General features: G+C 44.6%; 1 protein-coding gene and 1 pseudogene across 20 annotated transcripts in view; one reads left to right on the forward strand and one right to left on the reverse strand.

The window, feature by feature from the left end:
- Positions 1–5,836, reverse strand: part of FAM193B (family with sequence similarity 193 member B) — a 31,717-nt gene extending 25,881 nt beyond the window's left edge. For 9 of the 19 annotated variants that reach the window (XM_078447316.1, XM_078447292.1, XM_078447303.1 and 6 more), the window contains exons 1-2: positions 5,513–5,626; positions 4,428–4,873 (exon numbers count right to left, since the gene is read on the reverse strand). Coding sequence is in view for 5 of the 19 variants with exons in the window: in XM_060635156.3 (XP_060491139.2) it covers positions 5,513–5,722 (210 nt within the window). In the remaining 14 variants the exon portion in view is untranslated. Of the gene's footprint in view, positions 1–3,968; positions 4,087–4,427; positions 4,895–5,512 lie in introns of all 19 variants that reach the window. The other 10 variants (XM_078447282.1, XM_078447299.1, XM_078447289.1 and 7 more) reach the window with 5 other exon arrangements.
- Positions 5,837–5,933: 97 nt separating this feature from the next.
- The window catches only part of LOC132680369 (apolipoprotein C-I, basic form-like), a 37,357-nt pseudogene continuing 20,739 nt past the window's right edge, over positions 5,934–22,551 (forward strand). The window contains exons 1-2 of the transcript XR_014138094.1: positions 5,934–6,237; positions 8,367–8,481. The product of XR_014138094.1 is annotated as an apolipoprotein C-I, basic form-like (transcript). The remainder of the gene's footprint in view (positions 6,238–8,366; positions 8,482–22,551) is intronic.

Consider the following 22,551-nt stretch of genomic DNA (forward strand, 5'->3'; position numbering starts at 1 on the left):
AGGACCTGTGTCCCATGACTCACTGCATCCTGATCATTCAGCAGAGATGACAGCATGTAATGGGCATGGGTAAGAGTTTGGATACACAAGGGAAGATCAGCAGTTGGAGAATAACATTAATGGGGCAACAACTGGAAAACTGGGGAAAGCCTGTTTTTTGTTTTTAAAACTAAGGCTGTTTCTATTCCTGCTTATGGAAAAGCTCCCCTCTCCGGAAGCCCTATTCTTTGAAGAATATCCTAGGCTTCCACAAAGCTCCTCATACCACCCTCAACTGAGCAGTTAGCAGACCCAGCCACATACCAGAATCACCTGGGGCAGTTTAACAACAAGATTCCTGGGCTCTGGACCTAGAGACTCTAATTCTGTAGGTCTGGGACAGAATCCAGCAAAACACGGAGGATCTGATGATTAGTTAGGCTAGGATGAGGAAGAGGTGGAATCAAGCAATCACAGCTACCTCTTCCACTGAGAATTACGTCCTCTCATGCTATCAGAGAACTTACCCAAGAACATGTTTATTTTCCTATTTAAAAGCTTTCATTGATTCCTCACTGCCTGCAGGATAAAGCCCAAACTTCTTGCTGTGGTTTTCTAGAACCCTGCTAACCTCTCCAGCCTGATCTCATGCTACTCTGCCTGAATTGGGCAATTCTCGCCTCTACATTGCTTTCTTTGTTTAGACACTTTCTCTCACCTTCTCTAAAGGAACTTCTACTCAACCTTGAAGCATCAGCTCTGAGAAATCTTCTATTGGTTATCATATTTGTGCATCTTCAGCACCAAATATCTATAATAATCATAGCTACCACTTGTGCTAAGTGCTTGACATGCAGCACTTGCTGCCCTAATGTGACTCTGGCATCACTGTCATACATGTGAGAAAACATGCTAACAGGGCTAAAACTCTTTGAAAGGCTGCGTACTAGGATCTAGGATTTGAACCGTAACTCAGAGGAAGTGATGCTCTTCTAGCCTAACTACAATTAATACATACATGCGGGCAGGGACTGATTCACTTCTGTATCCTCAGCTAGCCTAGGGTCTGGTACACAGATCAGGTGTCCATTAGTATTTGCAGAATAAATGAACACCAGATCAGGTGAGAGGGAGACTGGGTGTGATGTCTAAAGGAATGAATGACTGCCAGCCTGGCCCAGCAGTAGAAGCTGGTAAGCACAAAGTGGAAGAAACCTAACTTTTACTTCTTTTATTTTCATTTGGTTTAACAGCCACTTATTGAGCACATAAGGACCGTGCACACTAAATACCCCACAAATGAGTTAAATATAGCCCCTGCTCTTAAAACTTCTAGGTTCAGTATATAAAGTCGTTAGGATCTTAATAGTTTATCTGATATTAGATATTAAGATTATAGCTCTGGGGATATTTTAAGGAAATTAAAAATTAAAAAAAATCTCAGCAGCTAAGTCTTCATCTTCAAAGGCCCTTTAACATTTCTACATAGTGAATCTCTACTGGCTTACAAAGAACCAGAGGTGGCAGGGATCCACCCCTTCTTGTATCGTTTCCTACTACTTGCAGTGAAAGTGGCCAGGCTGGGTGGGCAATGATTTTAAGGGGGGAGATTCCTGGGTATAGGGACTATCTTATTTATCTTTGTGCCCAAAATGAAAGCCCTAGCACAGAGGTCATAATGCTTGCTCAGTGGATCAAACATAATGAGATGGTTTCAATAAAGATACTGACTAATCCTGTGCTCCAGTCTCTTGAGGGAGCAGGTTTAACTCTGAGCAGTGGGGAACCAGGTCTCTAGAGTCTCTTTAAACTGGGCCAGGCAGGTCTCAGCAGGTGCCGTAGAGGTGAGAGATGGGAAACACAAGATGAGCTCAACCAGCACCAACTGCTGGTTTACAGTCTGGCAAGTCTCCTGAGGGTTTACTGAGTGTGCCCCTGGACTGCAGGCTGAGTGGTCCAAGAGAGATGGAAAGACAGAAGCAGAGCTGGCAGGCTTTGGATGGCACAGTTCCCACTATCTCCAACTCCTGCTCTAGCCTTGATGTACTAGGTGCTAGGTGGGTTGCTGCACATTTTCTTGTGATGTTGCTGATGAGGCTTAGGGAGGGGAAAAAACATGCCCAGGAACACAAAGCTAGAAAGAGACTGACCTTGGAGTTCACCCCAAGTCTGGAACACAAAACACTTTCTCACTATTGCCTTATTCAGCTGCTTTGTAAGGTTTTTTGTTCTTTGCTAATAAGGTAGTAACAGTTTTAGTTTAGTGAATGAGGATTTGGATTGTTAGTGAACAGATCAATAAAGTTTAGTGACCTGAAACAATTCTAAGTAAGGACTTTTGGGATCCCCAATAAGCTAGCTCAAGGTCCCACATTTAAATGTGCACAAGTAATGCAGGGTGCCTGGATGGCTCAGTCGGTTGAGCATCGAACTTAGGCTCAGGTCATGATCTCACCATTCGTGGGTTCGAGCCCTGTGTTAGGCTCTGTGCTGACACTCAGAGCCTGGAGGCTGCTTCAGATTCTGTCTCCCTCTCTCTCTCTGCCCTTCCCTAGCTTGTGCATGCGCATGCTCTCCCTCTCTTTCTCTCTCAAAAATAAGTAAACTTAAAAAAAATTAAATGCGTACAAGTAACCAAAGTGAGCGAAAGGGTCTGGATGGAACCAGAGTGGCCTTTGAACCTGAATTCAGAGTAATCATGGCTCTTCCAGCCTACCTGTGATTACTATATACATGTTCTCTGAACCACAAGCCCTTTGTGGGCAGGGACCATGTCTGAATTACTTCTGCATTCCCAGCTAGCCCAGGGCCTGGCACAGATCAGGGTGTCCTTCATATCAGGGGCAGACACTACTCAAAACTTCATATTATTGCCTTGCAGAAATTGGGCTCAGTGGCACCAGATCTTTAGAGTTTTAAGACATGGCACAAATCCAGTTTGTAGGAATCTTTTGGCTTTTAAGAAATTGGCTTAAAACAAAACCAAAGCAATATGTGACCTGGGACATTAGAACCTATCTGTGGATTGGAAGTGGTCCTATTTGCTGTCTTTGGCATGCGACAGTGAGTTTCACCTTGCTGACCCACTCTGTGTACACAGAGTTTTAAGTGGCAGTGGGAGACAGAGATCCTCACCACAGGCACGCTAGGGGGCAGAACAATGACTCCAACCCTTTCAGCAGGTGCTTCTCACCAGGGCACAAAAGTCTGCTTCTGGCATTCAGAAACCCCCTCCCCAGCAAAAAAGTGGGGTACAATCAGAAAAGAGTTTGTCAGTTTGTTTTACCTCTTTGTGGCTATAGTAAAAAAAAAAATGCCTTGTAAATCCCACATAGTACACAAGAGTGTCCTTTTTTGGGGGCCAGGAGGCACCTGTGACCTATAGTGGGAGTTATTTGGGCATATGTCATATGAGCATTTGTTTCTTCATCTGAAAAATAGTGTAATCGTATTTATATCCTTCAGTTCATTAATATTTGTTAATTACCAGGCATAGGGGTACAATGGTAACTGACGTGGTTCCTGCACTCTCAGAGTTTATGTAGCAAAAGTAGACCAATAATTAAACCAATAGTTAACTCATCACATTTGTACTAAATGCTGAGGAAAGAACAGGAGTGGTGGGAAGATTAGAAGTATGGTATGTAGAGTGTCTGGCATGAATAAATTAATGAATTTGCAGGTCAGGCAGTGGAGTAGATAATGATGATTATAGCTCTTAGGAAAGCTGCGTCCTAAATAAAAATTAAATGATTAAGCCATTATCCAAAATTTTGGCCATGAATACTATAACCTAAGTGGCAGGCGACCCTAAAGTATTGCTGGTCTGAATGGGAAAGAGAGAAAACAACAGCTCCCCTGGCTCTCCCTATCCCAACTCTCTCCTTTTGTTGGACTCCCAGGGTGGCCCAGAGAAGCGAAAGAGGAAAGCTAGAGGGGGGAAGCAGGTTCAGGGTCTAAAGTCAGACCAGGCAAGGGTGGGGTCCAACCTGGGGAGTTGCATCCTTTGGAACCAGTCTCAGCCCAGGGGAGGGGGTGGGGTGAAGGTGGGGCTTCTGACACTCAATAAGTGGTGACATTTTCATTAATTAAAAATCTTACTGTGATCTGAAACACAAAGGAGACCAGCATCAAAACTAGGTTACAATAAGCACAGGTTCTCAACGGATTCATTCTCTCTCTCATTCACCTAGTTATTTTTACTCAGTGTCAGCAAGGCCCAGGGCTAGGCATGGAGAATCAGAGATAGATGACATAGTCTGTGCCCCTGCGGAGTTCACAGTGCAGTGCAGGGAACAGATACATCAACAGAATGTCTCACTGAAGAATGGGGAGTGCTATCAAAGGGAAGCACAGGGGGCTGTGGGCACAAAGGGGGCACCTCACGCAACTGGGAAAGTTAGGGAAGGCTTTCTGGCAATGGTACCCCAAATGACATCCCCACTCACATGCACAATTCCAGAGATTCTACTAGAAGGCTGTCAAGAGCCATGCCTTCTGGCTGCACCAGCCTCCCAGAGTCCCCTGCTGCCCGATGCAGTGTCTGCAGAGCCAAACGCATCTTCCGCCACGCCTCATCCTCATCCGGCGCTGCATCCGACCCTCCAAGACTCCTGCAGGAGCCTGCCTTCCTTGGCAGGCTCAGCCAAAAGACCAACTCAAAACTCTTTTGTCAGAGCAAGCTTAGGGCGAGCCACCCAGCCCCATGTGCCACAACCCTCCCGGAGCAACTGAGGCTCATGTCACCCCGGGCTCTCAGTGAACACTGGCAGGGTACCTCCCATTATCTCCTTTGCTCAAAAGAAAGTGACCTTCTTCCAGGTGGCAAGCTGGAGGCTTTGCGGAATCCTGCTACTACTGCTCACTCTCAGCAGGATTCACCAAACCCAGGGATCTGAGGGTTGAGATGGGCCACCTTGTGGGTCAGGGGTATAGAGGGAAGAAAGGGAAGGCTTTGCTAGGTTTTCACTTCAGTGCAGGAGCCCCACTAAATAGTCTTTGGGGCTGCCTGACAGTCTGCTCCAACTGCTATGTTGGGCAGGGAGAGGAGGGAGGCCACAGGAGACATACGCTGGGGGCACACAGCTGCTGAGGGGGCAGTGGCTGCAGGCAGTGAAGGGAAAGGGTGGGGCCGTTCCCAGGGTGGGGGGAGAGGGAAGAGGCTGTAGCCTTCCAGGCCACAGCGCCCCAGGCTGCTCTGTGGGTAGGTGGTGGAGCAGGTGGGCCCAGGGGGAGAAGGGCAGAGAGCTGGGCTGTGGCCTCAGGATCAGAGCCCAGTCCCAGTGTGGGTGGGTATGCGACCACAAAGTCTAGCCCCTGCTCCAGCCCGGAGGCGGCGGGAGAGGGCAGGCAGCCTGGTCACAGGACGGGCCATGCTTCGGCTTGGAGAGAAGGGTCCAGCCTCCACTCCCGCCTCGGGGGAGAAAGCCTCAGCCCCAGCCGGTGGAAGATGGTTCATCCCCAAGCTCACCCCGGCCCCGCTCCCGGGAAGTGAAAGTGCTGGAGCGGCCGGACTCGCGTCGCTCGCTCCTACCTGTGGTCCGGGAGCCAACTTGGGCTCGTCCTCCTCCCTGGGGCCGTGGCGGTCCGGCTCCGCGGGCGCCTCCGGGGGCCCTGCACCCGCTCCAGCTTCCAGGCTCGGCGGCGGCGGGGGTTCGGGAGCCTGGGGCTTCTGTTGCCCCGCGGCTCGCACCCGCTCGCGCCGACCCGCGCCGCCGCTCGGCCTGCTCCGCCTCCGAGTCATGCTGCTCGCGCCGATCCCTCGCTCCACACGCGTCGCCGCCGCCGCCGCCGCCGCCGCCGCCGCCGCTCCCCTCGCAGGACAACAGCCAATATGGCGGCGCCCGGCTCCCCCCTCTGCTGCTGCCAGCAGGTCATAGGGCGCGGAGGCCGCGCCGCCGCACTAGCCCCCGAGGCTGCCTGCGCCATTTTGAATAAGGTCACCACCCGAAGTTCTGTAAGAGTGAGAAACTGGTGGACTCCCGGGATGCGACCTGTGCCAGGGAAGGGTGGTTGCTGTGGTAACCGTGCTGTACCGCCCCGGGCCTGTAATAACTGCCTGCTAAATGGATGAGTGAATTAATTATTTTCTAGAGTACTCTCACACCCACCATCTGACTCCTTGCAGAGTCGCTCCTCACAGGAGGAGGCGGGTATGGTCGTTCCCATTTTGCAGCGGAGAAAAATCGAGGCCAAAAAAGGCGAAGTGGCTGCTCAACATCAGCCAGCCGGAACTCATGGGCTCGTGGATAGTTTGAGGTGAAAGGGACGAGGGAATGGTCTGGGTCTTTTGTTTGTAACGTATTGTCAACTAGGAGTCCAGCGTTCATTGCTTGGGACAGCAGAGTTCAGACCCCACACCTGTCCCCAGTCTGGTGGGGAAAGTGGATAGTTAAATACACAGTTACAACCAGTGTGATGAGATGAAAATGACTGGGGCACATACTAGGTCAGTGTTTTCCCAAAAGTTGTGTGCAGGAGAGGATTTTGAGTGGTACACAAAGGAGCATTTAAAAATGTAATAATTATGTATTTAATTGTTAAAATGAGTTTTCCCTACTTTTTTGAATATATGAGATATGCACATGGTGCACATTTGTAGAAAAAGTTTTGAGTGCAATCTTTCTCATGCCAGGGCCAGTGGTACCCTGCAACCATGTAGTGGTTATATGTAGAGTTGCTCTTGGTATCACTAAGAAGACGGAATAATGACATTAGCCTAATTAATGGGAGCAAGGGCTATTTTGAGAAGCAGTGCTACATGGCCTTGGAGCTTTCCTTAAGTGCCAGGAACCTAAACGAAAAATACTTCATCTTAGGTGGCCAGGTGGCTCAGTCATTTGAGCGTCTGACTCTTGATTTCTGCTCAGGTCACAGTCCCAGGGTCTGGATCAAGCCCCTGCCTCATGCTCTGCACTGAACGTGGAGCCTGCTTGGGATTCTCTTTTTCTCTCCTTCTGCCCTTCTCCCTCACTCTCTGTCTCTAAAAAATGAAAAAGAAAAAAAAATACTTCATCTCATTATGGGGATTAGTGCCATCATCAAAGATTTGAAGGATTTCAGGGTGATTCCCACTACATCAACATGACCTCTTAGTTTGGACAGAATAGAAGCTAGATACTATTTTTCCCCCCATTTATTTATTTTTATTGTGGCAAAATATGCCCAACATAAAACTTAACGATCTTAGCCATTAAAAAATTTTTTTAAGTGTTTTATTTTATTTTTGAGAGAGAGAGAGAGTGAGAAGGGGAGGGGCAGAGAGAGGGAGACATAGAATCTGAGGCATGCTACAGGCTCTGAGCTGTCAGCACAGTGCCAGACACAGGGCTCAAACTCACTGATGGTGAGATCATGACCTGAACTGAAGTCGGACACTTAACCAACTGAGCCACCCAGACACCCCCTAATCTTAGCCATTTTTAAGCATATAGTTCAGTGGTATTAAGTACATTCATATTATATGCAACCATTACCACCATCCATCTCCAGAACTCTTTTCATCTTGCAAAACTGAAACTCCATACTTGTTAAATAATTACTCCTTATTCTCCCCTCCCACAGCAGCCCCTGGAAACCACCATTCCACCTTAAAAAAAAAATTTTTTTTTTTCTGCACACCCCAGCTTCTGGTAACCACTATCCTACTTTCTGTTATGAGTTCAGCTTTTTTTTTTTTTTTAATACTCCACATGTAAGTGAGATCACGCAATGTTTGTCTTTTTGTGACTGGCTTATTTCACTTTGCAAAACGTCCTTCAGGTTCATCCATGTTGTTGCAAATGGTAGGATTTTCTCCTCTTCATCCTCCTCCTTCTTTTTAAAGTTTATTTATTGACAGAAAGAGAGAGAGAGAGAGAGCACAGAGCCTGCTCTGGGGCTGGAACTCAGGAACCATGAGATCATGACCTGAGCCAAAATCAAGAGTTGGGTGCTTAATTGACTCAGACACCCCAGGATGTTTTTCTTTTTTAAGGTTTAATAATATTCCTTTATATATATATATATATATACATATATATATATGTACATATATATATGTATATATCTTTTTATACTTTTTTACATGTATTTTTCATTCATATATATATATATATGCCACATTTTCCTTATTGATGGAAAAGATAGGTTGTCTTGAAGAATGACAGAGCATTATGGCAAACTTATTCTGGTAAGGACTCCAGTTGCAGGCACTTTTTCAGAGTGGTCATTCTTGGATCATGTGGGTGCAGTTGTTGGCCTCTAATAGACAACTGTAGGTCTAGTAAGTGCTTTTTCTTCTATACCAAACCTCAGGAATAGTTTGTGTTCCTCTGGCAGGGGCAGCAGTAAACCTTTACTGTTTTGCTTCCGGAATATGTCACGTTCTGAACACACTTACTTTACAGGAATTTTTGACCAAATCACCATTCCATTGGCTATCAGGGTAATCTACTGTGACACTGATGACATCATTTTGATGGGCCTTGAGAACAGGAGGTAGGAGATACCCTGGATGACTTGGTAAGCATGATGTGTGTGCTAGAAGGCAGATAATAAATCTCACAAATATACAGTGGTCTGTCCACTCAGTGCACTATCCAGGGGTCTAGGGTGTGTTGAGATATTCCCTATAAAATTAAGGACAAGTTGCTGTACATCATACTCCCTATCACTAATAAAAGAGGTACAATACTTGGTGGGCTTCTTTAGACTTGTGTGGCAAAATATACTGTATTTAGGTATATTATTTTACTTATTACTGGGTCACTTGAAAGCTGTCAACTTTAGAGGGGACCATACGAAGAGAGAAGGTTTTACTGGATCAGGTTGCAGAGTAAGTAGTTCTGCCTTTGGTCTTTATATTCAGGCATTGAATTTTGGAACAAAGTTATGCCCTCCTTTGGCAAGTAGCATCTCCTTTTGAGATGCTCCTGACTTGCTCCAGGAGTCTGGTGAAACTGGTTGTCTGACCATGGCATACCAGGTTACCAGGTGACCTAAGGTACCATGTTATCTGATCTACCCAGCCATAAAGTCAGGGGTGGCCAGCAGTACTCTATTACCAAGAGGAGTGGCATATATGGCCTGGGTCCAAGCAAGCCCTAAAGGCACAAGTGCAGTAGGTTGTCTGAGCAAGTTGTTTACATTCCTCTCCTGTTACTGATATTCATGGTCTCATGGGGAATTGTTTACGATATAAGTTGACTGAGGAAGAAAAATCTAAAGCCCACTTTATAGATGGCTCTGCACAGTGTGCTGGCTTCACCCAGACTTCCTCCAAGAGAGCCTAAGGGACCTAGAAAAGGGAAATGTGCCCAGAAGCCCTGAAGTACAGACACACTGATTTCTGGGCATTGGATAATGGTTTAGTCTATTGGTCAGAAACTTGAATGGAAACAGACTGAAGGTTAGTGATAGTAAGTTTTGAGCAAGACAAATGTGCATAAACTACCCAGAGTGGCTTCAGAGCATTAAGTGATTTGTGTCTCAGGTGGACATTCACCAAAAGGGCCTCACTATGGAAGAACCTCTTTTACCCGGTGGGCAGTATGACACCTTCTGTGACTATCAGGCAGTCCCCCTTCCTAGCCATTTTGGGATTTTCTCAGTGGGTTTATGACAAAATTGGCCCAGCAACATGGACTGCTCCCTCCCATAGCTAGCCTCGCTGCTATCAGTGCTGAGTCTGCCAGTCAAGAAACCAGCCTAAGCCCCTGGGGTGGAACCTTACTTTGAGAAGACTGGCTAGCTATCTTCTGGTAGAGATTGCATTGGATTGTGTGTTAGTTAGGGTTGGCCTCTGGCTGTGACCAACAATCCCAACGTGTTAGGGGTTTAATACCAAATAGTTTAGTTATTTTTCATGTTATAGTCCAATGCCAGTCAAAGGGGATTTGCTTCATGCACTTATTCAGGAATCCAGTCTCCTCCTATCTTGTGGCTGTCCCTTCATCCAGGTTCTCTCCATTCAACTAGAGGATGGGGAAGAAGACAGAGTGAGGGTTGCATGGGATGTTTTTATGAGCAATACCCAGAAATGACTATACATCATTTTCACTTCACGTTCCCTTGGTGAGATGTTAGCCATATGGCTCCACCTGATTCTAATCCATCCCCTCTTCCCAGGCAACCGCTGATCTGCTTTCTGTTTCTATGGATAATTTTGCATTTCATATAGTATGAATTGTTTTGCCTGAGTTCTCTTCCTCAGCATAATTACTTTGTGACTCATCTATGTTGTGGTATGTAACCATAGCCCATCCATTCTTACTGCTGAGTGGTAGTCCACTGAGTGGAAGTACCAGTTTGTTTATCCATTCAACAGAGATGAGCTGTCAGGACAAACATTTCTCATACATTAAATTAACTTTTTGCCGGGCGCCTGGGTGGCTCAGTCGGTTAAGCATCCGACGTCGGCTCAGGTCATGATCTCACAGTCCGTGAGTTCGAGCCCCACGTCAGGCTCTGTGCTGACAGCTCAGAGCCTGGAGCCTGTTTCAGATTCTGTGTCTCCCTCTCTCTCTGACCCTCCCCCATTCATGCTGTCTCTCCCTGTCTCAAAATTAAATAAACGTTAAAAAAAAATTTAAATTAACTTTTTTGCTGCTCTGAGAACTGGAAGAAAATATTTTTTTATGTCATGTTATATTATGTTATGTTATTTATTTATTTTTAATATAATTTATTGTCAGATTGGTTTCCATACAACACCCAGTGCTTATCCCAACAAGTGCCCTCCTCAATGCCCATCACCCACTTTCCCCTCTCCCCCAACCCCCATCAACCCTCAGTTCTCTGTATTTAAGAGTCTCTTATGGTTTGTCTCCCTCCCTCTCTGTAACTTTTTTTCCCCCCTTCCCCTTCCCCGTGGTCTTCTGTTAAGTTTCTTAAGATCCACATGAGTGAAAACATATGGTATCTGTCTTTCTCTGACTGACTTATTTCACTTAGCATAATACCCTCCAGTTCCATCCATGTTGCTGCAAATGGCCAGATTTCATTCTTTCTCATTGCCAGGTAGCATTCTATTGTATATATAAACCACATCTTTATCCATTCATCAGTTGATGGACATTTAGGCTCTTTGCATAATTTGGCTGTTGTTGAGAGTGCTGCTATAAACATTGGGGTACAAGTGCCCCTATGCATCAGCACTCTTGTATCCCTTGGGTAAATTCCTAGCAGTGCTATTCCTGGGTCATAAGGTAGGTCTATTTTGAATTTGTTGCGGAACATCCACTCTGTCTTCCACATCGGCTGCACCAGTTTGCATTCCCACCATCAGTGTAAGAGGGTTCCCGTTTCCTCATATCCTCGCCAGCATCTATAGTCCTGATTTGTTCATTGTAGCCACTCTGACTGGCATGAAGTGGTATCTCAGTGTGGCTTTGATTTGTATTTGCTTGATGATGAGTGACGTTAAGCATCATTTCATGTGTCTGTTGGCCACCTGGATGTCTTCTTTGGAGAAGTGTCTATTCATGTCTTTTGCCCATTTTGGAAGAAAATATTTTTAAATCAAGTATACAGTATACTGGAGCTACATCTTCTGCAACTGTGTATTTATATGTATATTTTTACATGCTAACTCAAAAGTGTATGAAAGCAGGACTAGCTTCCTAGATGCACAGCCTGTGTAGCCACTCAGGGCACCACCTTGAGAAGGGCTGTGAGCTTGGCTTAATGCCTTGCCTTTGTCTTCTTAAAATTTTTTAAAAATTAAGATTTTTAATTCCAGTATAGTTAACATACAGTGTTATATTAGTTTCAGTGTACAATATAGTGACTCAACAATTCTGTACATTACTCAGTGCTCATCATGATAAGTATACTCTTTAATTCCCTTGAACATCTTTTTTTCTTTTTAATGATTATTCATTTTTGAGAGACAGACAGAGCCATGAGTGGGGGAGGGGTAGAGAGAGAGGGAAACACATAATCCGAAGCAGGCTCCAGGCTCTGAGCTCTCAGAACAAGAGCCTGATGCAGGGCTCAAACCCATGAACCACGAGATCATGACCTGGGCTGAAGTCAGATGCTTAACCAACTGAACCACGCAGACACCCCAATCCTCTTGAAATTCTTAATAAGATTTGAGTAAGGGACCTATGTTTTCATTTTGTGCTGGGTGTTACAATTTATTTTGCAGGTCCCATGCAAGAGCGTGTGTAATTTTTCAAACTGCTTTCAAACAGTCAAAAGTTTGAAGACCACTGGCTTCATCACTTAAGTCTGTAAGGGCTTGGGCATGGAATACAAAATCCAGGATAGTTTGCCAGTTTTACTTTGACTTACTTTCTTTCCCACCCAATGTGGTGGGTACAGAACTAACTAAGTGCTTGAGTGGAGAGGGGGACAGGGGAAATTCTAAGGGCAGTGCAAAGTGGATTACCACCTTGGCATTGTTTCCATCTGCACAGGTGATGTTGGGCATCAGTGGGCCTTCCACAGATGGGAAGCCAGCTTCAGCTTCATCCAGCCCCAATGCAGTTACTGAGCCTCACCCAGCACACCACCTTCATCCTGGCCAGCTTCTGGGAAGAAGTGATTCTACCAGAGGAAAGCGGATCAGGGCCCCTTCCTCCCCTTGAGTCCTGTAGTTGTACCTCAGGCTAACTAAGGACTTTCTTAGCACTTTTTGATGGAGGTAGCCAATTTTCCTGCCCTCTCCTTCAATCCAACTCCCTCTAAACTTGAGAATGGGCTTGCACCTTTGGGCAGGAGGGCCTGAGGCTGACTCTCCCCACTTCCCCCAAGAGGAAGATGGGGGTTAGAGGAGAAGAAATAAGGTTGGAGAGGATGAGAGCTAGGGTCCAGTGTGAAAGGTCTTGAAACCCAGGGTGAGATTTGGACCTTCTATGAGGGTGGTGGGGTCTAGGCACAAGGGAAGAATGAAAAAGGGTGTCTAGATGAGGTGCTCTGGAAGGGGAAGTGTGTTGCTCTAACCTTTCTCAAGCCCTACAAGCCCCACTGGTTTGTTTTTTTTTTTTTTTAACATTTTATTTATTTTTGAGACAGGGAGAGACAGAGCATGAACAGGGGAGGGTCAGAGAGAGGGAGACACAGAATCTGAAACAAGCTCCAGGCTCTGAGCTATCAGCACAGAGCCCAACGCGGGGCTTGAACTCACGGACTGCGAGGTCATGACCTGAGCTGAAGTCGGCTGCTTAACCGACTGAGCCACCCAGGCACCCCTACAAGCCCCACTGTTACAGTGACTCTAGTACAGTCTGAATGGTACAATTCTAACATGTTTTTTTCTAGGTAGTAAATAGAAAATGTCTTTAAGTAGGTTGCTTTATAGAGCAATTGGTTATTGTTCCTAATCATTAATTGAGTGGGTAAGAACAATTGAACCTATGTTACAGGGCCATGAGAGGAGACCATTGCGGGGAGACAGGAGAACTTTGCAGACAGTATTGAAGAACCTGAACTAGCCTGGGGTGTTCGGGAAATAAATCTCTTAAATGGAGGAGAGACTTTCTCCTCCTCACCACCCCATCATCCATCTGACTTCCAAGTCTTGTTGATTCTGCCTTCAAAATATCTACTCCAGCAAGGAGGAATCTGTCCATAAATTCACCTGTGCAAGAAATATAATTAAAGTTTTCTTTTAACTCAACTTAATTTCTATTTTGAACTCCCATTCTGTTGGAGTGGCAGAAACTTAATCTCAGCTAATTGAGGGTTTTACCCCTTCCCTGGAGGTTGTTTTGGGGCCCTGGAGCCTTATCTAATGTGTGTGTGTGTGTGTGTGTGTGTGTGTGTGTGTGTGTGTGTGTGTGTTGGGGATCTAGTTCTCAATGTCATCTGTCTACATAGACATTCATGGAGATGTCATTGGTGCTGCTGGTTGCTGCTGAGACCTGCCTGTTCTCACTCACTCATCTGCTAGAGACCCCAGCTGTCTTCCAGCTGCAGGCCACTCTTGCCTGTGGGACTAGCTAGGTACTTTTTTGCCTAGATGTGCCTCGGAGCCATCTCTGTGATAGGTGTTGCTGCTTCCCAGGGCAATGTTCCTCTCTGCCCCTGGGTTTTCTGCCCTGTACTCCAGCCCCTGTGTACTCTCATCACTTCCCTCCATCCTCCTCTTTTGCACTCCCTTTTCTCCAGACCTCAGAAGCCCTCGTTTTGGGGTCTCTGGAGGACCCTCAGTAGATGGCACTGTCTTCCTGACTAGGGTTCTAAACATACTAAAAAATGAAGCAAAGGAGAGGTGGGTGAAGGCCAGGACATTGCCTAATTGCTGACAAAGACCAAGGTGGAGCATTTTCTCGGTGTGGGTAACTGAACCCCTGAGCTGGGCAGACACCTTCCTGTCCTCCAGTCATGGCAGTGCTCGACTGGGTGGGCCTCCCTCCGAGAGTCCCTGAAGGGGCAGTGGATGTGGCAGATCATAAGAGGAAGAAAAGCAGAGCTGAGCAGAGCATGCACTGTATTCTTCCCAAATACATAAATCAGATGAGTTCTTCTCTCCCTCAGGCACAGAAGTATCCTATAGGCAGAGCCTCTTCTCCTGGGCCAATTCTCCCCACCTCCTCTTACTCATGAATTTCGCAGAACTTTTCAGCTAGGTCTGAGATTTCTCTCCTTGTCCCTAAGTCCTTTTTGAAACCAAATCCAGTAATACTTGAAAATTTTCAAATAAAACTAAAAAAAATGTAGACAGATTTCTATAATGAATCCCTTGTAGTCATCATTCAGCTTCCACAGTTATTAACTCATGGCCAGTCTTGCTTCATCTAAAACTGTCACCCCCACCCCCAACTCCTGTATTATTTGGAACATGTCCAATACATCATACCAGAAAGATTTGTTTCTGTCCTGTCACATCCCACTCCCGAGGGGCAATGATCACATCATGGACTAGCTATTTGAAAGGAGCTGGGGGATGAATTACCAGAAAAAAGAAAAACAAAGGGTCACATTATAAAAACATTATCCTGCCATAGCAGTAAGGCTGTTTTCATTTTTCTTACCACTGTTGGGAGTCCAGGACTCATCATTTGTCTCTGGCAACAACCTCATAATTAGCCTCCTTGTTGCTTCTCTCCCTCTGGATTACTGGTGTTTCTTCAAGTGATGATTCACATCAGAATCACTTGGAAAATGTTAAAATGCAGATCCCTGGGCCTCTTTCCAGCCCTGTTGAATCACACTTTTTGAGTGTGGGTTCCAGGTGTGTTTTATAAGCAGCCTGGATGATTCTGATCCACACCCATGCTGAGAACTGCTGTTCCAATTCAGCCTCCATGCTGTCCCCAGATTGTCTTGAAATACCGAGTCTGACTATGTCTCCCCAGCTTAGGACCACCCAGGAGGCCCCGCCCCCCCTGCCACCCAGGGTAAGTTGCAAGTCCCCAAGCCTGGTATTTAAGGGCCCTCATGAGCTGGCCTTTGCTTGTAGCAGCCTCTATCCTCAGCACTGTTTTCCTTGAACCCTGGGTTTCAACCTTTCAACCCCATCTTACAACCTTGTTGTGCTCAAACACTATATTCTCTCCTTTACTCCTCCTGGGTCTGATAAACTTACACTGACCATTCAACGGCCAGTCCAAGGGTGTCTTTTTCTTTGAAGCCATCTGTGACTCACTCCTCTGTACGTTGTAGGCTTGGGACTCAAACATTTAGATTTCAGTCCAAGCTCGACCACTTAATGGCTATGTGACCTCAGGAAAGGCCTTGATTTCTCTGGGACTCAGTCTTATCTATAGAGAATGGGGATAAAAGTAGTGTCCCATGGGATTGTGACATATAAACCAAGACCTTAGTACTCTAGGGAGGCAAAACTTTACCTCCATCCTCTTAGGGTCTCCAGCTGAGCCAGAGAACTAAATTGACATGGGACAGATTAATAGGAGAAAGTATATAGATTTTCACATGTGCATGGGAACCACCACAGGAAATTGAAGACCCACAGAGGTGGCCAGGCCTAAGTGTTTATATAGTAGGTTGAACAAAGAGGCAATTGTGGAAAAGTAACTAAAATGGCAAGACTAAAGATAAGAATTATTTTAACAGGGGCACCTGGGTGGCTCAGTCGGTTAAGCATCCGACGTCGGCTCAGGTCATGATCTCACAGTCCGTGAGTTCGAGCCCCGCGTCAGGCTCTGGGCTGATGGCTCGGAGCCTGGAGCCTGTTTCCGATTCTGTGTCTCCCTCTCTCTCTGCCCCTCCCCCATTCATGCTCTGTCTCTCTCTGTCCCAAAAATAAATAAAAAACGTTGAAAAAAAAATTTTTTTAAATAAAAAAAAGAATTATTTTAACAAAATCTATTTGTACAGATTTCTCTTGGCCTCAGTTCCCTGTTTCTGGTGATAATAACATTTCTCTACTCCTGGTATAGGCAGACCATCTTTCACATGGGAGTTTTATCTCCTGCTTTCAGGAAGTAAAAGGGAGGTCAGAGTTCCTTTCTTGTACCTGCTGTTTTTCAAGGGACTATAGCTCAATAATCCTTATGCCAAAGAGGCATATTTTTGGGGTGGCATATTCTGCTCCCTTCAGCACAGAGCCTGGCACATATAGTAAGATGTTTGTAAACAAAAGTGTCCTAACAAGATCTTGGCCAAGAGAGAGTTAAAGGCCAGAGCATTCTGAAATACTGTGATAACTAATATAGCCTGCCCTGTCAGAAGTCAGCTAATACAGTGATTTATCATGGAAACAACAATGAAGTCATCACCATTATGTTGGCCAAAAATAGCTCCACTGCAGTGCATTCTGACTCTTAAGTTTGTCCCTCCAGCCCCCTGCCACCCACTGCTCTAGAGAGAATTTTCTAATAGTATGATAATGTTGTAACTCCAGGTTTTAGTAATTTTTCCTAAGTGGCATTCCATGTCTGCACTTTTGACCAGTGTTACGGTTTTTAAATTCTCTGCAGACAGAATTAGTCAAACTGAAGTAATAAGAAGAATTCTTCTACCTCACCGGAAATGAGGAAGAGTCTCATCTGCACTCCTGAGAATACATAGTTGTGGTAGGAAATCATTCAGATTAGGGCAGAGTATGGATGGGGAGTCTTCAGGGGGCAGCCCACTCTCACACTCCCCAGTCCCACTATTATTTCTTGGCTTCAAGTGGGGCCAGTAGATGAGAGGACTAGTAGTCTGCAAGAGATGTGAGCTCCAATGGGCTTGGAGCCCACACCCAGGGACCTGAGTCTGTGGGGAGTAGGGATCCTACATTGCTCATATCCACAATGCCCATTACATTGGCTTCTTGACAAGTAGTTAATTCAGGGTGGCTTCCGTGTAGCCACACATTGGGTATGTGATGAAAACTTCTATTCAGGATGCAGGCAATAAGGGGTGTGTCTACAGAGAATTTAAAAATAATAACACCAGTTAAAAGTTGGCCTGTAAGAAGGTGGCTTCTTCAGAGTAGTTAATTGGCAAGAGGGACTGTTTTAGTAACAAATTACACTAAAACTTAGTGGCTTAAAACAAAAATAGACATTATCTCACATCATTTCTCTGTGGGTCAGGAATTTGAAGCAGCTTATCTGGGTGTTCTGGCCCAGGGTCTATCATGAGGTGTAGTCAAGATGTCACTCAGGGCCACATCATATGAAGGCTTTGATGGGGCTGGAGGATCTTCTCCCAGGATGGAGCCAAGATAGCTCATCACATGGCTATTGGAAGGAGCTTTGGTTCCTCACCATGTGGGCCTCTCCACAAGGCTAGTGGAATGTCCTCCTGACTTGGTGGCTGGTTTCCCTCAAGTAAGTGATCCAAGTGATAGCAAGGCCGAAATGCAATGCCTTTATGACCCAGCCTTGGAAGTCACATGTTCTCATTTCTGCAGCATCCTATTGGTTGCACAGATCAATACTGTTCAGTGTGAGAAGGGACTACACAGGACCATGAATACCAGTAAGGAAGAACCATTAGGGGTCATCTTGGAAGCTGGCTGCCACAGGGCTGCTGTTTCATGCATCCTTGGATTACCAAGATGGAGGAGAAAAGAAGAGGTCCCCCCACTCCAAACACAAAGTATTATACGAAATGTAGATACATTGTTCAGCTTGAGAAAAGTGCATCTTCAGGGTCAGGAGAAAGAGGCACATCATTGTAGCAAGTGAGCCTTGAACGCCTGTGAGCAACAATGAGTGAATGAACTTTAGGAGATGGAGTGCACACATAACCTCATGATGCCATAAGATATATCCAGTCTCTGGGCAACAACTTAGTGCACAGCAACCTTCACCCACATGGTGTCATGCTGATCTATTAAATGGATGACATCATGGTGATAGGAATAGCTTAGATTCCTCCCCATTCAAAAAAAAACCCCAACACATTGCATGTCTTTTGATGTTCTGTTAACTGGGTTGGGGCCCTACTTACCATTCCAAGAATGTCTTCCTTCCCATGGTGGGTCCACAACTTTGTTGCGCTGGTCATCCTGGGTGAAGGTGTTTACAGGATAGGACCCTGGAAAGCTTGAAGAATCTCCAGAAGCACGTTGATTTCTCTGGATGTTGCTGCTTCCAGAACCCCACTGTATGGTGTGGGGAAGTCTGTTCTGGTGTAGCTGGAATGCCCTTAGGCCCTTAGGAAGCTGGGTCTCTGCCACCATCGCGCAGACTGTTATCGCTTCTGTATATCAGCGGCTCTGGGAGGAAGAGAGCAGTGGGTCCAGGAATCTGGCTCACCTTGGCCATCTCCTTGAAGAAGGAAGCAGTTCTCTGTTAGAGCCTCCAGAGACTCTGACTTGGTCTGGACCACACTGGTGGCCTTGAATTTGAGGCACTTCTTTTCCTCTGTTCCAAAGCCCACTCTCATTTTCTATCCAAGAGGTGGTACATCCCTTGGGGAGATGAGAGGAAGCTAATGTGGCTACATTCTTTTCTGTAGATAAGTCTTTGCAGTTAGTTACAAGGATGACACCCTCCCTTCAGAAATCTTCTTGGAGAGCACCTTGTGTTAGAAATGTCCTATGCTTCTAGCCTGGTCCTCCAGGGCTGAGGATTTCCACATCCAAGGTAGCTTTTCACAGAGCTTGGGTTATGGAGGGGGCATTTTCTTTCTTCTTCTTCTTCTTTTTAAAATGTTTATTTTTAGAGAGGGAGGGAGAGAGAGAGAGAGCAGGTCAGAGAGAGAGGGAGGGAGAGAATCCCAAGCAGGCTCTGCACTGACAGCACAGGGCTTGAACCCATGAACTGTGAGATCATGACCTGAGCCAAAATCAAGAGTTGGATGCTCAACCAACTGAGCCATGCAGGCACCCCTATAGATAATTTTTTAAATTTATTTTTTAATTTATATCCAAGCTAGTTAGCATATAGTGCAACAATGATTTCAGGAGTAGATTCCTTAATGCCCCTTACCCATTTAGTCCATCCCCCCTCCCACAACCTCTCCAGTAACCCTCTGTTTGTTCTCCATATTTAAGAATCTCTTATACTTTGTCCCCCTCCCTGTTTGTATTTTTGTTTCCCTTATGTTCATCTGTTTTGTCTCTTAAAGTCCTCATATGAGTAAAGTTATATGATTTTTGTCTTTCTCTAATTTCACCTAGCATAATACCTTCCAGTTCCATCCACATAGTTGCAAATGGCAAGATTTCTTTCTTTTTGATTGCCGAGTAATACTCCATTGTATATATATACCACATCTTCTTTATCCATTCATCCATCGATGGACATTGGGCTCTTTCCATACTTTGGCTGTTGTTGATAGTGCTGCTATAAACATTGGGGTGCATACATCCCTTTGAAACAGCATACCTGTATCCCGTGGATAAATACCTAGTAGTGCAATTGGTGGGTCATAAGGTAGTTCTATTCTTAATTTTTTTGAGGAACCTCCATACTGTTTTCCAGAGTGGCTGCACCAGCTTGCATTGCCACCAACAATGCAAAAGAGATCCTCTCTCTCTGCAGCCTCACCTACATCTGTTGTTGCCTGAGTTGTTAATGTTAGCCATTCTTACTGGTGTGAGGTGGTATCTCATTGTGGTTTTGATTTGTATTTCTCTGATGTCGAGTGATGTTGAGCATTTTTCCATGTGTCACTCGGCCATCTGGATGTCTTCTTTGGAGAAGTGTCTATTCATGTCTTTTGCCCATTTCTTCACTGGATTATTTGTTGTTTGGGTGTTGAGTTTGATAAGTTCTTTATAGATTTTGGATACCAACCCTTTATCTGATATGTCGTTTGCAATATATTCTCCCATTCTGTCGGTTGCATTTTAGTTTTGCTGATTGTTTCCTTCACTGTGCAGAAGCTTTTTATTTTGATGAGGTCCCAGTAGTTCATTTTTGCTTTTGTTTCCCTTTCCTCTGGAGACGTGTTGAGTAAGAATTTGCTCTGTCCAGGATCAGAGAGGTTTTTGCCTGCTTTCTCCTCGAGGATTTTGATGGCTTCCTGTCTTACATTGAGGTCTTTCATCCATTTTGAGTTTATTTCTGTTTATGGTGTAAGAAGGTGGTCCAGGTTCATTCTTCTGCATGTTGCTGTCCAGTTTTCCCAGCACCACTTGCTGAAGAGACTGTCTTTATTCCATTGGATATTCTTTCCTGCTTTGTCAAAGATTAGTTGGCCATATGTTTGTGGATCCATTTCTGGATTCTCTATTCTGTTCCATTGATCTGAGTGTCTGTTCTTGTGCCAGTACCATACTGTCTTGATGATTACAGCTTTGTAGTATAGCTTGAAGTCCAGGATTGTGATGCCTCCTGTTTTGGTTTTCTTTTTCAAGATCGCTTTGGCTATTCGGGGTCTTTTCTGGTTCCATACAAATCTTAGGATTCTTTGTTCTAGCTCTGTGAAGAATGATGGTGTTATTTTGATAGGGATTGCATTGAATATGTAGATTGCTTTGGGTAGTATGGACATTGTAACAATATTTGTTTTTCCCATCCAGGAGCATGGAATATTTTTCCATTTTTTTGTGTCTTCTTTAATTTCTTTCATAAGCTTTCTATAATTTTCAGTGTATAGATTTTTCACCTCTTTGGTTAGATTTATTCCTAGGTATTTTATGTTTTTTGGTGCAATTGTAAATGGGATCGATTCCTTGATTTCTCTTTCTGTTGCTTTATTGTTGGTGAGTAGGAATGCAACTGATTTCTGTGCATGGATTTTATATCCTGCCACTTTGCTGAATTCATGAATCAGTTCTAGAAGTTTTTTGGTGGAATCTTTAGGGCTTTCCATATAGAGTATCATGTCATCTGCGAAGAGTGAAAGTTTGACCTCCTCCTGGCCAATTTGGATGTCTTTTATTTCTTTGTGTTGTCTGATTGATTGTAGAGGCTAAGACTTCCAATACTATGTTGAATAACAGTGGCGAGACTGGACATCCCTGTCTTGTTCCTGATCTTAGGGGGAAAGTTCTCAGTTTTTCCCCATTGAGGATAATATTAGCATTGGGTCTTTCATATATGGCTTTTATGATCTCGAGGTATGATCCTTCTATCCCTACTTTCTTGAGGGTTTTTATCAAGAAAGAATGCTGTATTTTGTCAAATGCCTTCTCTGCATCTACTGAGAGGATCATATGGTTCTTGTCCTTTCTTTTATTGATGTGATGAATCACATTAATTGTTTTGTGGATATTGAACCAGTCCTGCATCCCAGGTATAAATCCCACTTGGTCGTGGTGAATAATTTTTTCAATGTATTGTTGGATTCAGTTGGCTAATATCTTGTTGAGGATTTTTGCATCCATGTTCATCAGGGAAATTGGTCTATAGTTCACCTTTTTAGTGGGGTCTCTGTTGGTTTTGGAATCAAGGTAATTCTGGCCTCATAGAAATAGTTTGGAACTTTTCCTCCATTTCTGTTTTTTGGAACACCTTTAAGAGAATAGGTGTTAACTCTTCCTTAAATGTTTGGTAGAATTCCCCTGGAAAGCCATCTGGCCCTGGACTCTTGTTTTTTGGGAGATTTATGATTACTAATTCGATTTCTTTACTGGTTATAGGTCTGTTCAAATTTTCTATTTCTTCCTGTTTCAGTTTTGGTAATGTATATGTTTCTAGGAATGTGTCCATTTCTTCCAGATTGCCCATTTTATTGGCATATAATTGCTCATAATATTCTCTTATTATTGTTTTTATTTCTGCTATGTTGGTTGTGATCTCTCCTCTTTCATTCTTGATTTTATTTATTTGGGTCCTTTCCTTTTTCTTTTTTATCAAACTGGGTAGTGGTTTATCAATTTTGTTAATTCTTTCAAAGAATCAGCTTCTGGTTTCATTGATCTGTTCTACTGTTTTTTGTTTGTTTGTTTCAATAGCATTAATTTCTGCTCTAATCTTTGTTATTTCCTGTCTTCTGCTGGTTTTGGGTTTTATTTGCTTTTCTTTTTCCAGCTCTTTAAGGCATAAGGTTAGGTTGTGTACCTGAGATCCTTCTTCCTTCTTTAGGAAGGCCTGGATTGCTATATACTTTCCTCCTATGACTGCCTTTGCTGTGTCCCAGAGGTTTTGGGTTGTGGTGTTATCATTTTCATTAGCTTCCATATACTTTTTAATTTTCTCTTTAACTTCTTTGTTGGCCCATTCATTCTTTAGTAGGATGCTCTTTAGTCTCCAAGTATTTGTTACCTTTCCAATTTTTTTCTTGTTGATTTCTAGT

This window comes from Panthera onca, chromosome A1 (assembly GCF_046562875.1).
Source record: "Panthera onca isolate mPanOnc1 chromosome A1, mPanOnc1 haplotype 2, whole genome shotgun sequence".
Taxonomy (NCBI): Eukaryota; Metazoa; Chordata; class Mammalia; order Carnivora; family Felidae; genus Panthera; species Panthera onca.